Source organism: Sus scrofa, chromosome 17, assembly GCF_000003025.6.
Source record: "Sus scrofa isolate TJ Tabasco breed Duroc chromosome 17, Sscrofa11.1, whole genome shotgun sequence".
Taxonomy (NCBI): domain Eukaryota; kingdom Metazoa; phylum Chordata; class Mammalia; order Artiodactyla; family Suidae; genus Sus; species Sus scrofa.
In genome coordinates this window covers 41,320,512-41,337,503 of record NC_010459.5, presented here as the reverse complement: position 1 = coordinate 41,337,503, position 16,992 = coordinate 41,320,512, and the positions used below count along the sequence as shown (strand labels likewise).

The window sequence follows — 16,992 nt, the reverse complement described above, 5'->3', positions numbered from 1 at the left end:
CCTCCCTTGGAAAGAGTAAGTAATACATTCTTTTTTTGATGACATTAGCCTCTCTGTGTTGTCATTCAGTCACCTCCATAAATTAAAATCTGTGGCTGCAGTCACTGAGATGGGGATTTAATCAGGGAGAGGCACGCAGAGATCATCTCGGGAACGGTAAAGTTCCATTTCTTAAATGACTGGTGGGTTCAAGTGCATTATCATTAGTCTTCCACCTGCACTTAGATTCCTTTGTATCTGTCACATGTTCCATGATGAAAAGGAAAAAAACGATAAACTTTTTTATTTACTATAAACGTAATGCACCATTGCACCAATATTAATTTCTTAGTTTTGACAAATATACTTCCGTGATGCAAATTGGTAACATTAGGAGAAACGAGGTAAAGGGTATGTTGGAATTCTTTGCACTGTCTTTACCCTACTTCTGCAAACCTGAAATTATTTGAAAATGAAAATGCTTTTTAAAAAGTACTGCAGGAGCCAAGCCCTGCAGAGCTTTCCTTGGAGGCCAGTCTGAAGTGTTTGGATTCTGTCCTCTGAGCCACAGGGCGTCACTGGAGGGTTTTCAAAAGGTGGGGCAGAGGCCAGCGGGTATGAAAAGACAAAACACAGCTTCTCGGGAGTTCCCATCATGGCCCAGTGGAAACGAATCCCACTTGTATCCATGAGGATGAGGGTTTGATCCCTGGCCTCGCTCAGTGGGTTATGGATCTGGTGTTGCTGTGGCTGTGGTGTAGGCTGGCGGCTACAGCTCCAATTCAACCCCTAGTCTGGAACTTCCATAGGCCGCATGTGCGGCCCTAAAAAAAAAAAAAAAAAAAGAATTTCAGAATTGTCATAGACGGGGAGGCAGAGCTTCCTTGCAGCCAGATGGAGATCGCCTTTGCCTGACCCTGGACCATATGGTCCCTGTGACAGTGGACACAAGGAGGAGCTGCTAGAGAGAACACAGCGTCCATTGATAGAGTGGACAGTGGTGGGAGGGAGTGTCCCACAGATGCGTCATAGGAGGGTCCCGGGGGGGAGACGGGAAGGAAGTGGGAAGGACAGAGACTGCCGGGGTGGGGGTGGGGGTGGGGGGTTCGTGGGGGGGGGTTGGGAGGGAGGCCTGTGAACAAAGCAGGTTGAAGAGCCCCCACCCTCAAACTTCCTTGTGTCCCTCGGCCAAGCCCTCAACCTCCTGCCTCCTGACACCCACCTTCCATCAACAGGCCCCTGCCTCCGCCTTCTTTGCTTCCCCCCTCACCCCGACTCCCGCACACGCACCTGCCTCTTCCCTCCCAGACTCCCACCTCTGGCACTCAGGCCACGCCTCACTCAGCCCTATAGATAAAAGCCACCCCTTTCCCTTGGCCTCCTCGTGCCGGTATCTTGCTGTCTTTCTCTCTCCATTACAACCGTCACCTCCCGAGGTATCACATACTTATTTCTTATCGTCTGTCCCTCTCAGTAGATCATACGGTGATGTGATGAGTTGAGTTGTGTCCCCTCCAAATGCACATGTGGCAGTCCTGACTCCTAGTACCTTAGAATGTGGCCTTATTTGGAGATAGGGACTTTACAGAGGTAATCAAGTTAAAATAAAGTCATGAGAGTGGGCCCTAAATTCAATATGACAGTTGTTACAGGTGTCTTTACAAAAAGAAGGAAGTTTGGGCACACATGTACACAGGGAGAAAGCTGTAGGAACCTAAAAATGGCCATTCACAGGCCAAGGAGAGAGGCCTCGAATAGATTCTTCCCTCAAAGTCCTCGGCAGGAACCAGCCCTGCTGACACCTTGATCTTGGACTTCTGGCTTCCAGAACTGTGAGGAAATACATTCATGCGTTTCCCCTCCTCGGTATTTTGTTATGGTGGCCCTAGCCAACAAATCAGCTTGGGTCTAACCATAAAACTCGCACTGTCACTCTGAGCAAGTCCATGACCCTCTGTGGATCCCAGTTTTTCTCAGCCTGGATAACCAGGTGTCTCACCAACCAGCTGTGTTTATTAAGAAATACCATTTCCGTTCCCAGCCCTGGAGGTTCTGATTGTGGAGAAGAAGGGGGACGTTGGCGTCTGGAGCACCCCTATGGGTCATTCTGATGTGGCAACAGCTGGACCCTGTGGCTTCTGAGGCCCCCTCTGCCTCTGCAGACCTGAGATTCTGCTTTGACAAGAAACCAAAAGGGGAAAGTGGCACTTGCTGGCCCCTGGAGGACAGTCCTGGTGGATTCCCTAGGAGGGTGGGAGTGGAACTCGGGACAGGAAGAAAGCAACTTCTTCCCCCTCCCCTCTCCAAGTTGCAGATTGGAAAGGAAAAAAAAAAAAAAAAACAAGCCGCAGCTGCAAAGGACAATTTGGCCTTTTCTCTAAGAGCTAAGATCTTGGCTGGCTGGAGGGGAGATGCCGCAGTTTGACCCCAGCTCCCTTGCTGTGGCCGTGGCCATAGCACCATCTGCCCAGTTTTTTTCACACTGCCCAGGACTTTTCACCCCAGGAAGAGGGGGTGTCCTTGGGTGGCCCTAGAGCCTTGAAATGGGGCCACAGAGAGGAAGGGAAAAGAGGGAGAAAGAATTTGGGGAAGAAGTCATGTCAGTGCTGAGAAGCCTGGGGACGGGGGAAAGCAGGCTAAGCTGTGGCTTTGGGGGACATATGTGACCTGGAGAGCCCCGCTTCCTAGTTTTTGCAGCTCTGCCACTCTAAGGCGATTCAGGGGAAATTCCACCAGCCCTTCGAGCCCCACTTACCTTCTCTGCGAAATGGGTGTCACCCATAGCTCGGATGATGTTGTCCATAAGCCCATTGGGTGCCTCCCATTTTCAGGATTCTGACATTTGAGGGTAGCTTCCTGGGGCTAGAGATCAGGACAGTGGATTTGTTTTCTGGTTCTGCCACAGTCATGCTGTGTGGCCTTGGGGAAGATGCGCCCTCTCTGGGCGTCTTTGCAGGGGAGGTGGGGGCAGAATCTATGGCAGCTTGTAACTCCATGACCGTATCCTTGCACACACATTAAGAGTATTTACTACCAACGGGATTTATCACTGTTGATGGTGACCTTGACCACCTGGCTGAGGTAGTATCTGTCAGGATTCTCCAAGGTACAATTACCCCAATTTTTTTTTTCTTTCTATACTGTGCTCTTTGGAAGGAAGTCATTAGGGGCAGCCCACACACAGGGAGTGAGGAGTTATGTGCCATCTCCTTGAAGGTGAATTCATAAATTACTTGGGATTCTTCTGCCAGAAGACTTGTGTATCCTCTCCCACTCATTTATTTATTCACTCATTTATTTATATCAATATACTGCTTTGTTTTCTTGCCCAGATGATTCCAGCTTTGGTCATGACAAGTTCTTTCAGGTGGTTCTTGTGTCCCTTTGACATGCTGCCATCACTGTGGGGTTTGTTTGTTTTTTAGTACTTCCTTACTTTCTGGCACCATGAGATGCTCCAGGCTCAGCTGGTGTATTCCTACCCCAGTCCTAGAATAAGCCAATTCTCCAAGGAGCCCAGGTTCTTTTATTGGAGAATAGTATTAGTAACTGGAGCTCCTCGTGGTGCAGCGGAAACCAATCGGACCAGGAACCATGAAGTTGCAGGTTCGATCCTTGGCCTCGTTCAGTGGGTCAAGGATCTGGCGTTGCCGTGAGCTGTGGTGTAGGTCGCAAATGCATCTTGGATCCCACATTGCTATGGCTGTGGTGTAGGCTAGCAGCTACAGCTCCGATCAGACCCCTAGCCTGGGAACCTCCATATGCCACATGTTCGGCCCTAAAAGTCCAAAAAAAGAAAAAAAAAAAAGAAAAGAAAAGAAAAAGAAAAAAAGAAAGAAAGAAAAAAGAAACCAAGATGTGTGTGCTGAATGTGCTCATTGCTACTGGGGTATTGTTGCAGCTAAGCCCTCTCAGCTGATGGAGCAGGGAAATGGATATTTATCAACTAACTTCTGTATACACACATATCCATAAATATTTCTGTATGCAGCTGTCAATCTACCTGCATCTGTATCTGTGTTAAGCTAAGCATGAGTTAATACTATCTCCAGCTCTAATCCATTACCATTAATCCCTTGCTTGACTGTAACTTCTCACTCCAACAGTGAGAAACCTGCACCGTTCTTCTTTTGTTGATCAAATTGTCCAAACTTTGGCTAGTGGATGCCCCTTTAAGTTGGCTCCTTTCACTTGGCTTCAACATTCTTTGAGGGCTTTCTTGCTTCCTGACACAAGACATTTCAGGTTCACCTTGTACTTTCCCGGCACAATCAGCCATTTCTCTAAGGATGTGCATCTCCTTTAGTGGAGAATGGTATTTAGGCACCAAGATCTGGGCACTGGGTGTGCTTATTGCTATGTGGGTGTTATGGTTCCTTGGTTCTGTCAGTGGGCAGAGCTAAGGAATAGTGTGTGTGTGTGTGTGTGTGTGTGTGTGTGTGTGTGTGTGTGTGTGTAAAGCATGAGCTCATTCTGATGTCTCCAGTTAAAACTCATAGCCACATATCCTTCCTCTGTTTCATATTTTTAACTTTCCCACTGTGAGAAGTCAGGTTCCCAAATCATCAATATATTTACTCATTTCTTCTATCAGACAACATAGACAGTAGTTTCAGAATTATAACACCAACACCTCTGCCAAGTATGATTAAAATCTAAGATTTCTTTGTGGTTCTCTTTATCCTTAGAATATATTCCACTAAGAGGTTAGAAGTTGGAGTCCTCTGGCCAAATTTGCTTAAATTAATTGTTTTCTCTGTGTGGTTAAATTACAAATTTGCCATACAATTAAGCTCACTTTTTCCCTCTTTGTTTTCAAGTTTAGGACTTAGGTTTTCATCTTTTCATTTAATTTTATTTTTGAAAGTGTAAAATAATATTTACATGGTGAGAAAGTCAAAACTGTAATAAAAATATATTCAGAGAAATCTCACTCTCATCCCTTTCTTCTGCACTGCATTGCCACCAACTCCTTATGAGTCACAACTTTTAATCATTTTCGAATTTGTCCTTTTGGGTTTCTTTTGCATAATCAAATAAATAAATACATGTGGCAATAAATAAATAAATTTTTTTCTGACACAAAAAGATATCATACTATGCACAATCCTTTATATTCTGTTTTTATTTTATCTTTTGGTTTAGCACTGTATATTTTAAATCTCTCCATACAGATTCAGTGAGATCTTCCTTCTGGTTTTTCTCGTTGCTTAACATTCCTCGCATGGTACCAAAGTTCATTTTTGTTATTACAAATAATACCTCAACGACTAATCTTGTATATAAGCTTTTAAATTTTTGTGTAATTATATTTTTAGAATAAATCCTAGAGTAAAAATCCTCAGAGAGTACAGAATATGCCATTCTGCTAGATACTACCAAATTCCCACCAACAATGTGTGAGAGTGCCTGTTTGCTCAAAAGTTCTCCCATCCTGGCTTGGCAAGCTTTTGAACTTTTGCCAATTCGATAGATGAGAAATGACATTTCAGTGCAGTTCAATTTGTATTAAAACTTCTCATCTTGCAGTTTTCTTGTGGCACAGTGAGATCCTTGGTTAAGGATTCAGTGTTGTGGCTCGGGTCACTGCTGTGGCTCAGGTCTGATCCCTGGCCTGGGAATTTTCACATGCTGCAATGTGGCAAACAAACCAACAAAACAAAATAAAACCAAAAAAAAAATGAGAAAGGCGTTCCCACTGTGGTGTGACAGGATTGGTGACATCTTGGCAATGCTGTAACTCAGGTTTGATCCCGGGTCTGGCACAGCGGGTTAAAGATCTGGCGTTGCCACAGCTGCAGCTTAGGTCAAAACTATGGCTTGGATCTGATCCCTGGCCTGGGATATGTTGCAGGGTGGCCAAAACAAAACAAAAAGCCAAAAAACCCCCAAAAAACAAAAAAACAAAACAAAAAACAAACAAACAAAAAAAACAAACCCCACCAAAAACAAAAACAAACAAACAAAAAACAAAACTTCTCATCTGTGTCAGACCCATTTGTATATACATTTCCCCCATAGACGTGCTGGGCCATTTCAGGCAACCCCAGTAGATTGGATTTCGGAGTTGACCCACGTTTGGTTGATGGCTGTGGCTCCCATCGTGCCGAGGGGTGTCTGCACAGAGAACCGCAGCCCCTCACTCTCCTTCTCTGGTTCCTTGAAGGTCACCGACCCTGTTCTCAGCCCTCCACCAGGCAAGGGAGAAACTGTTTCCTCCGCACAAAGAAGACTCTGAGCGAGGAGGATGACTTGGTCTCTGAGAAATGCTGAAGTCTCGACCTCCTCCACAACTCAGAGGGCCAGCCGGGGTCAAGGTCATGATGAAGCCAGGACCACAGAGTGCAAAGGACTGGCGGGGGGGATGGCTGCCTGAGGAAGCTGGATTTGGAGACCCAGGGGGCCCAGTTCCCCCAGGATGACCAACACAGCCTCTCGCTTATCTCTCAGACTGAAGTCTCATCAATTCCATCCTCCCCAACCTGGCTGCCTACACGACATGCCTAAAACTCAGAGAGATGATGGCTCCTGTATCACAAGCTTTTTTTGGCTTTCCAGTTCAGACCTGACCTCTACTCATTTTCTGAATGGACTCCCCCTCTGCTACCTCTCCATACCCTGCATCCATCCATCCTCCCATATTAATTAGATGCACAATAAATGACCTCCAGCTCAGCATTTGAAACAAAAGTGAACACATTGTTTTACACAGTTTCTGGGGAACTGGTGTTTGGAAGCAGCTTAGCTGGGTGGTTCTAGCCCAGGGGCTCTCAGGAGACTGTGATCAGATTGTCAGCTGGGGCTGCAGCCACTCAAAGACTTGACTGGGCTGGCGGGTCCACCTTCAAGATGGCCACTGAGTTGAGCAGCATGGCTGTTGGCAGAAGTCCCCAGTTCCTCAGTACATGGGTGTTTCTGTAGAACCTCTAGAGTGTCCTAACCCCCTCAGAGAGTGCTCTAAAAGAAGAAGGAAGGAGGAAGCCACAATGTCTTCAAGACCTAGTTTTGGAAGTCGCACCCATCACCTCTTCCACGTTTGATTCTTTCAAGGTGTGCTCCTAGATCCAGCCCACACTGAAGGAGGCTCCACTTAGGAAAGGAAGGAGTATTAAGAAATTTGTGGACATGTTTTAGAATCACTGTGCTATTCACCCACCTAGCCAACACACATTAATTGAGCACCTGTTGTGTCTCTGGCCTCGTGAGCAGCCACTCATAGCCCACAACCTTGAAAAGTGCATCGTCTGGATCAGAGGTGCACATTCAGATGTCTGCAGGGTCCAGGAAGTAACATGATCCAGTAAAGTGAACTAAGTGGCCAGATCTGGCTAGCTGGCTACCAGGTGCAAGATGAAAAGACAGGTTGCTGCCTAGCTTCAAAAGTTTATGTGAAGCCTCCTTATTTTTAGATATTGACAACTAATTTTTTTTAAACCTTCTGTTTGCCTGGTTTGGCCCACATGCCACCAGTTGGCAGCCACATTGCATCTCCCAATGTTCTTCCCAAACCTTCATTTATTCATTCCACAAACATCTGTATGTATTGGGTCCCTTTCACACATTACAGAAATGCTCTGCGGTCAGTCTCTGCGCACCCCATTTCCCTGGCCTGGGGTGCCTTCTCACCTCTCTCCCCACAGTGAACTTCTATTCCTCCTTCACAACCCAGGTGCAAGTGTTCTTCTGGGAAACCTCCTTGGGCTCCACCTCTAGGGGGTGTTACTGGCTCCCTCCTCTAGGCTCCCAGCTCCATGATATAGCACTTTCCAGCCTCCATCACCAGAAAGTGAGCTCCTGAAGGAGGAGTGAAAATACAGGTGCTGCTGGAGTTCCTGTCATGGCTCAGTGGTAACCAACTGGAGTAGCATCCATGACAACATGAGTTCAATTCCTGGCCCTGCTCAGTGGGTTAAGGATCTGGCGTTGCTGGTAAATACTGAAGGCAAGAGTTCCCCTTGTGGCTCATTGGGTTATGAACCTGACTAGTATCCACAAGGATGTGAGTTCCATCTCTGGCCTCTGTTAGTGGGTTAAGGATCTGGCGTTGTTGTGAGCTGCGGTGTAGGCCATGAGCTGCAGCTCCGATTTGACCCCTAGCCTGGGAACCTCCATATGCTTGTGGGTTTGGTCCTAAAAAAGGCAGGTGCTGCTGAGGACAGGGAGGAAGATGACCTGGGACCATCTGGCAGGGCTTCCCAGAGGAGGTGGTCCTGGTCCTGGGAGAATGCATAGGACTTGCAGGAAGGGGGTCTCCAGCAAGGGGAAGAGGATGAGCAAGACCACAGAGGCAGGAAAGCGTGGGTCGTGCCTGAGGCTGGCAGAGGCCCAGCTCCTTCCTCCTTGGACCTCCCTGCAGCTGGCGGGCTCCTGGCTGCCTCCCCAGATGTGAAGCGAGGTCCGCAGGCCCTGAGGAGCTCTGAGAAGCCGGGGAAGGGGAGATGGCTGGAAGCAGAAGCCCAACTCTGCCCTGAGTCACGTGGAGTCCGTCCCACAATAACAAGAAACTGGACGAGGTGGAAAAGAGGGCCCAGGGGGGGCAGGGCTTAGGGGTGGGCTGAGGGAACCGGAAGCCCCATCGTGCCCTCTGCCTTGGGGCCTCTAGCCCCAAGTTCCCCTGGGGCCTTGGCTCTGACTTCCACTGCCCTCGAAGCCAGATCCTTCTCCAGCCCTTCTTGTCGGGGCGGGGGGTGGTCTCCCTACAGGCCCTGCCTTCCTTCTGCTGTGTCCTCCACCCAGCAGCCAGAAGTATCTTTGAAAAAAACATATCTGATCATGTTACTCCCTCCTTAACTCCCTGCAGGGCTTTTCACAGCTCTAAGGAGGCAAGTCAAACTCTCCTTGATCTGTAGAACCTTGCCCACTTCTCTCATTTCTTCTCTTGTCCCTGCCCTCTTCACTGTGCCTCTTTTGCGCCTTCAGTCTGCTCTCCTGCCACAGGACTATTGCACATGCTATTTGCTTGATGGTTATGCTCTTCCCTGACTTCTTTCACTAGTTAATTCTTCCTCTCTTATCAGATCTTAGCTTAAGCCTTCAGGACAGCCCTTCCAGATCCCTAGAATCTACTAGATTCCCTTGATATGTATTCTTTTTTTCCCTTTAACATCCATCCCCTATTTGTACAATGCATTCATTATTAAGATTTGATTCTTTACCACACTGTGAGCTATGCAAGGACAGGGACTGTCTGTTATGTTTGTCCTGCTACCCAGCACCCAGTGCACACACTGTCCCTGGAATAGAGTGGAAAATAATCCATCAGTGTGGAGTTCCCATTGTGGCTCAGCAGGTTAAGGACTCGATGTTGTCTCTGTGAGGATGTAGGCTCAATCCCTGGCCTTGTTCAGTGGGGTTAAGGATCTGGCGTTGCCGCAAGCTGTAGTGTAGGTTGCAGATGTGGCTTGTATCCACTGTTGCCATGGCTGTGGTGTAGGCTGCAGCTCCAATTCTATCCCTGGCCTGGGAATTTCCAAATGCCGCAGGGGGGGTCATAAAAAGAAAATCAATCAATCAATGCATCCCAGGAATCTCTATCCCACGCAGGACATGACACATGTTCATGGTTATTGCTTCACAGCAGGCAGGGCAGGGAGCCAAAGCAGAGGTTATTGGTTCTATTGCACAACCGAGAAAAAGCAAGGGAATTTAGACAAAACCCCATGATCCCTGCGGGAGGCAGTGGGCAGGCAGAGACTTGAACTCAGGGCCCCTACATATATATCATGGGCTCCTCTTCCATGAAGCAGTTTTTTTTAATCCATATAAAATTTATTAATGAGCTGTTTACATTATTTTAGCACTAAGTATTCAAAATCTAATGTATATTTTGCATTTACAAGACATCTCAATTTATTTTTATTTTTATTTTTTTAAATTTAATTTTAAGAGTTCCTGTTGTGACTCAGCAGGTTACAAATCCGACTAGCATCCATAAGGATGGGGGGCTGATCCCTGGCCTTACTCAGTGGGTTAAAGATCCAGCGTTGCTGTGAGCTGCGGTGTAGGTCGCAGATGTGGCTTGGATCCCACCTTGCCGTGACTGTGGTGTAGGCTGGCGGCTGCGGCTCCAATTCTACCCCAGCCCGAGAACTTCCATATGCTGCAGATGTGGCCCTAAAAAAAAAAAAAAAGCAAATAAAAAAATTAATCTTATTGGAGTATAGTTGACTTACAGTTGTGTTAGTTTCAGGTGTACAGCAAAGCGAATTAGTCATACATAGACATATACACATACATATACATGCTTTTTTTCCCCCATATAGCATGAAGCAGTTTTAAGAGCAGACCAGGAGTTCCCGTCGTGGCGCAGTGGTTAACGAATCCGACTAGGAACCATGAGGTTGCGGGTTCGGTCCCTGCCCTTGCTCAGTGGGTTAACGATCCGGCGTTGCCGTGAGCTGTGGTGTAGGTTGCAGACGCGGCTCGGATCCTGCGTTGCTGTGGCTCTGGCGTTGGCCGGTGGCTACAGCTCCGATTCGACCCCTGGCCTGGGAACCTCCATATGCCGCGGGAGAGGCCCAAGAAATAGCAACAACAACAACAACAAAAGACAAAAAAAAAAAAAAAAAAAAGAGCAGACCAAGTATGACAGGTAGTTGTCCTGTCTGGGCAGTGTGGCACTGCATGTATCACGGCTCACTGGCTGGATCTCCCTGCTGTAAATTAGGACTGATGAAAAAGTTGAGTTTTAAGTCTCAGGGGCACTGAGAGGTTTTGTTCTCATGGGGTTGCATCTCTGTCCCTGCCACCAGATGGTGGGCATCCCAGGAAGGGTGGGACAGTGTCTGCAGTACCTGTGGGTCCACAGGTGTCCTCCACTCCCATCCCAAGACCCCATATCAGAGAGCTCATTTAAACATCGTATTTTTCTCTGTTAGAAGAGAAAGTCATTGAGGGAGAAAACCATGTCTTTTCCACCTTTTTTTCTTCCTTGTATTTATGAAGTGGGCAATGATCAGCAAGGCTTTTGTTAAATTAACCTGTGTTTTCATCTCCCTCCTCTGGTTTCTTTGAAGAACTTCGCCCCATTTCATGCAGTTCTGGTAGAACCACCACTATGTGTTCCCACCCAGGGGTGGGCATAGCATCTATTCCGGCCAATCAGAATATCTGTTACCCTGACCATTGTGATTGGTTCAGGAATAGACATGTGACCTAAGCAAGGCCAATCAAGGTCTTCCTTAGAACTTATATATAGATGTAGGAGAAAAAAAGGTTGTTGTCCTTGAACTAGGACTGGTGAGCTGAGACCACGTAAGCCTCGAGTTCCTGGAGGTCATCTACCCTGGCCACAGGGACGAAACCACTAGAACGATGACAGAGCTCTGGCACCAGTTCTCACTTTTAAGACTCTAAATTCCCTTTTTTACTTAAGCTAGGTTGAGCTGAGCCTAGCTATAATCAAGAGTCCTTGATGGGTAAGGCCAGTTTTATTGCAGGGAGGGTCGTGGTTATGTTACTGTGCCCTTCAAGCCTCCCTATTCTGGGTCACTCTTGGCCCCTAGCCACCTCCTACTGTCACCATCAGAGAAGAGGAGCAAACCACTCCTTTGCAACCCAGACTTAATGCAGCTCAGGGCTGTGTTAGTTGCAGCCTCTGAGAAACAGAAGCCAAAGCAGAGTGAGAAGTGCAAGAGATCCATTGACGGTGATGCCCCCGAGGACAAAGGGGAGAGGGATCAGGGAGAGCAAGAAAGAGCCTTCAGCCCATGTCTGAGGTCTGATGTCTGAGAAAGGAAGGGGGGAGGAAAGGAGGATTGGGTAGAAAGGGCTTCAGACTGCAGTGTGGCGCTGAGAAATCTCAGCCAGCCCCATGAGGGACTCCGGCATGGAGGTTGTTTATAGAGGAGTCCCACATCGGGCAGAAGTGTGCAGGGTGTGCTCAGGCAGGGGCTGCCTTGGAAGCACGGGGCTTCAGCCACAAGCTGTATCCTGAGGCATCCAGAGCTCACTGGACTTCCTGCAGCAGGAAGGGAGTTGTGAATGGCACACTCCATGGGTTGAAGTGATGCCTCAGAACCCACTCATTTTAATAAGGCCGTATAGGGATTTCTGAGGCAAGATTCAAACCCAAGCTTTCTGCCTCCAGAACCTGTGTTTTCTCCAATGTCAATCTTCCTTGTACATTAGGGATCGCAGATGGTAAATAAGCCTCGTCTCTGATGCCAACTCATATTGATGGGGAAGCGGCTGCCTGGACTCTGTGTTGAGGAGGATTCTGAGGTTGCTTCCAGGTTCAGCAGGAAGCTCCATGATTGATTAATGATGTCTACTGTGGATAGGAGAGGGGTGAGTGTACACGTGTGTGCCAAGTATTTGCTATCCTGAAAGTAGGAACAAATACATATTTATTGAATGAATGAATGCTGAGTCTCATGACATTAAAAAAAAACTAGACAACTCTCTTCCCCCAAGGGAAACTGTCCGCTGATGAGATGTCCTGGCACCTGGCCCAGAATCTCAGAATCTTAAGTAGAGTTGCCATTTACCAGGGACCAGTTATGTGTCAGGCACCATGTTAAGCCCTTTCAATGCATTTTCTCATTAGATTCTCACAAAAGTCTCATGAACAGAAGATTATAACCTCTGCTTTATGCTGTAGATATAGTGACCTTGACCTGTGCAAATCAGTCACAGAGCCCATTTCCACAAGCCTTCGTCATTTTCTCTCCTCCACCACATGTAAGATCGGTGATGGATTTTGTTGTGTCTCCAAATTTAGTGTAGCCATTGGAGCAAGATTCAGTTATTCATTTATCAAAGAGAGGAAATAAATTCTTGAATGAGTCCTTGGAAAACCCTCTGGAAAGTTCCTGAGAGATGAACCCAATCCAATCCAGCAGTTAAGCCTGTGTATTTAGAGGCTGAGTTCACAACCATTGGCCCCAAACCATTTTATGTGCAGTATATTCACCCTGCTGTGTCCCAGACTCAGTGCAAAGCACCTTATGCTCATTAACTTATTTAATTCCAACCATAGTCTTATGAGGAAGTAAATATTATTTTCTCTGGCTTACAAAAGATGAACCTGAGGTTTAGGAAGGTGAACCTACTTGAGGTCACACATAATATGAGGCCAAGGGTGTATGGATACATGTGAGTATGTTTTTTGGTTACATGTGGGGTTAGACCATATAAGCAGAAAGTATTTTTGGAAGAACATGTGATGAGACGATTGCAAAGGATTCAAGAGGCCCCGGGAATGGACTTTACAATGAGCACTTGTTTATAAGCCATTTTTGAGATCTATTCCCACCCCTCATGCAACCTAACTTCCTTTTGGGTGTTCCTGATATATGCGGTGTTAGTGGGACCTTGGGCACATGGCCCAATGACAATCTCTCTTGAAGTCTTTGAATCTGTCAAGGAGAGACACACAGCTTGGTTTTCATTCCAGGGCACAGGAAGGGAGTGCCTATCACGGTTTCTAGACATGGATAGTCTTGTCCAATTTGGGACTCCATAGTTAACTCCTATCCAACAGTGGGCAAGCTGCATAACCTCTCTGTGCCTCAGTTTTTCCATCTGCAAAATAGGGACAATAGGAGTTCCCGTCGTGGCACAGTGGTTAACGAATCCAACTAGGAACCATGAGGTTGCGGGTTCGATCCCTGGCCTCGCTCAGTGGGTTAAGGATCAGGCGTTGCCGTGAGCTGTGGTGTAGGTTGCAGATGCGGCTTGGATCCCATGTTGCTGTGGCTCTGGCGTAGGCTGGCAGCTACAGCTCCGATTGGACCCCTAGCCAGGGAACCTCCATATGCCGCAGGAGCGGCCCAAGAAATGGCAAAAAGACAAAAAGACAAAAAAAAAAAAAAAAAAAAGAAAAATAGGGACAATAATAGAATCTACTTCATAACTCTTATGCACTTAGAGAAGTACCTGACCTGTGGAAAGTTCTGTTTTGGTGTGTTTGTCTTGATGTTGTTCCATTGGTCATCAAGGGTCTACAACTCATTCCTGCCAGCAAGACCTGGGGAGGTTATCTTATGCTTTTCAGAGGATGGACCCCAGCTTTCTCACTGATTCTGTGAGCACTCATACTCTACCATCCTTCATTTCTCTGCTTTACTCACTCAGAGACGGCCTCTGTTGCCTGCAAACACAGAATACTAGACGCCATGTCAATGCTGTCTCCCTGCAAAGCTGGAATTTTACTTATTTATTTATTGATTGATTTGCATTTTAGGGCCGCATCCACGGCATGTCGAAGTTCCAGGCTAAGGGTCGAATTGGAGCTGTAGTTGCCGGCCTACGCCACAGCCACAGCAACACAGGATCCGAGCTGCGTCTTCGATCTATGCCACTGCTCACAACAATGCTGGTTCCTTGACCCACTGAGCAAGGCCAGGGATGGAACCTGCATCCTCATAGGTACTAGTCAGATTCATTTCTGTGAGTCACAAAGGGAACTCCCCAAAGCTGGGATTTTAGAACCTCCAAGCTAGGACCATCCCCAACTCCCAGGAGAATTCTCACCTGACATTAAGAAGTCTGTTCTCAGAGTTCCTGTTGTGGCTCAGTGGTTGATGAACCTGACCAGGAGCCATGAGGAAGTAGGTTCGATCCCTGGTCTCACTCAGTGGGTCAAGGATCCAGCATTGCCGTGAGCTGAGCTGTAGGTCGCAGACGTGGCTCAGATCTGGTGTTACTGCAGGTGTGGTGCAGGCTGGCAGCTGTAGCTTTGATTCACTTCCCCCCCCCCAGCCTGGGAACCTCCATATGCTGCGAGTGCGGCCCTAAAATGCAAAAAAAAAAAAAAAAAAAAAAAAAAAAAAAAAAAAAAAAATTAGGAAGAAGTCTGTTCTCTCCCAAACTTGGGTCTGGGTGGTGGTACCAAAACCATCCAGACTGGCTCCTGCAGGTGGAGGGAGGTTTATTTGATTGCTGAATACGTATCATCGAGCGATCCTCTGGCTGGAAGGCATGGTGGAGCTATTGGGGATTATTAGTCTGGAATTAACATAACCAAACAGAGGTCCGGGATGTGTAGGGACTTGTTCAATGCTGCACAGCAATGTGGGATGGCTTCTAGCTCAAGTTCTTTCTGCTAAAAGGCTGCTTAACCTCTGTGGCCTTAAACCCTTACTACTATACTCGTCCATTTTCAGGTCTTTGCTTGCTCCCGATCTCCTTAAACTTAATACTACCTCAGGGCCTTTGTACATGCTGTTTCTTGTGCCTGGAACTCTGTTTCTCTCGACTCTCTCATTCTCCACTCTTCACCTAATTCCTTCCGCTCTTTCAGATCTAGGCTTCTTTCTCCCTCCCTAGACCACCGGCTCTAAGTGGATCCCCCTACTGGGCCAGCGTTAACATTTGTCTGTTTCCTTCTTAGCAGTTCCCACACTCACATATTCTGTTTTGCTTCTTGTCTGTCTTCCCCATTAGACTGCACATGACCTGAGGGTAGGGGCTCTGTCTTGTTCTGGCTCAGGGCTTGGCGCCATGTTTGATAAAGGAATGGATGACCCAGAGTTCTCCACCTAGAAATAACTTCAGTTACCATCTAGATTCCCAGTCTCCCTCCAAAGCTGAGGCCCAGCAGGGAACAGTGGCTTGGCCACCTTCACGCAGCCAGTCACTGCTTGAGCGAACCAAGATAAGAACTCACAAACAGCCACCATCATCTCTGCGCCTTGCATTAGATGCTGGGGCGTGTGGTGGGCTTCACAAGGGAAGGGCATTGGGGCATGTTTACTCCTCGCCATCACATCTAAGGGACAGGTACTATCATCATCGTATCATCATCCCCAGCTTACACACAAGGAAACAGGCTTAGGAGAGGCCATGATTTGCCAGAATCCCCCGACTGGCACGTGGACAAGGAAGAGACTCAAGACACTGGACCCAAGCTCGGACTCCGATCTCAGTCTGGGCTTCATTCAGCGCCTGGGCCACGCCGCCGGGAGCCTCACTCTGCCAGTCTGTATAATGGGCGAGGCGCGGGGCGACGGCTTCCAGATGAGACGGCCGGAGGCCGGAGCGCGGGGGAGGAGGGAGGAGCGAGGAGCGGGCCGGCTCGAGTTCCCCTTGGCAGCCGGCGCGGCCCAGGGTCGGGAGGGGGGCGCCTGGTTCTCATCACGCGCCGCGGGGCGGGCGGGGCGGGGGCGAGGCGCCGGCTCCGAGGGGCCGCCGTCGGCCGCCAGGTCCCACGCGGGGAGCAGCTCCGCCCCGCCCGCCCCGCCCCTGAGGCCGCGCTCGGCGGTGGCCTGGCTTGCGCCGCCCGCGGCTCTCCCCGGCTCTCCTCGTTCCCAGTCTCCGCTCCTCTCTTCTCTGTCTCCCTCCGCCCGCCCCCCTCGCCACCCCCCCAACCCCCGTTTCCCTGGCTCCCCTTGGAGATGAGGCCAGAGTTGGCGCCCTGAGCCAGCCCGCTCCGTCGGCTCCAGGGCTAGGCCGGGGCCAGGGGCGGCGCAGGACAGAGCGACGCCGGGCGGGACCCACGGAGCCGGTGCCCAGGAGAGAAGCAGCCGCCGCTTGCACCCTGTCACCATGGTAACGCCTGCCAAGGCCTGGACCACCTTGCTCGGACCCCTTTTGATGAAGCACAGCCCTTGGGGGGGGTGTCGGGGGTGGGGGGCGGACAGATTCCTACCTTTTCGGCTGAGGCAACTCTCGGTTCCTGGCCAGGGGTCTGTGCTTCAGGGTCCCCACTAGGAGGGGTGGGCTGGAGAGTGCAAGACTCCAGCTCTGGTGCAGTTTTCTCTCCCGGCTCCATCCGTCCATGTGTGAGGTGGATGGAGTCAGGCTGGATGGCTGGTAAACTTGAACACTGCCCGTCCCACAGCACAGATCAGAGCTGGAATCCTAGCTCTGGAGCTTGGACGGACTTGGGGGTGGTGTGGCATTTGAGACTTGGGCTGAGGGGGAGGTATGCCTACTGTACCCATAGGGGTTTGGATGGGGAGGGGAGTTAAAGTCCCCTCTCAGCCCAGTCGGCCAGCACAGAGCAAGCAGGGTCGAGGGTGCTGAGTGGAGAAGAGGGAGTCGTTTGGCAAAACTTGGGGTGATGTTGCC

At 48.8% G+C, this 16,992-nt stretch overlaps 1 protein-coding gene across 1 annotated transcript in view; it reads left to right on the top strand.

Moving 5' to 3' along the window:
* KIAA1755 (KIAA1755 ortholog) overlaps positions 16,176-16,992 on the top strand; it is a 45,828-nt gene continuing 45,011 nt past the window's right edge. The window contains exon 1 of the mRNA XM_021077677.1: positions 16,176-16,470. Within this exon, the coding sequence (XP_020933336.1) occupies positions 16,468-16,470 (3 nt within the window). The 5' untranslated portion in view covers positions 16,176-16,467. The remainder of the gene's footprint in view (positions 16,471-16,992) is intronic.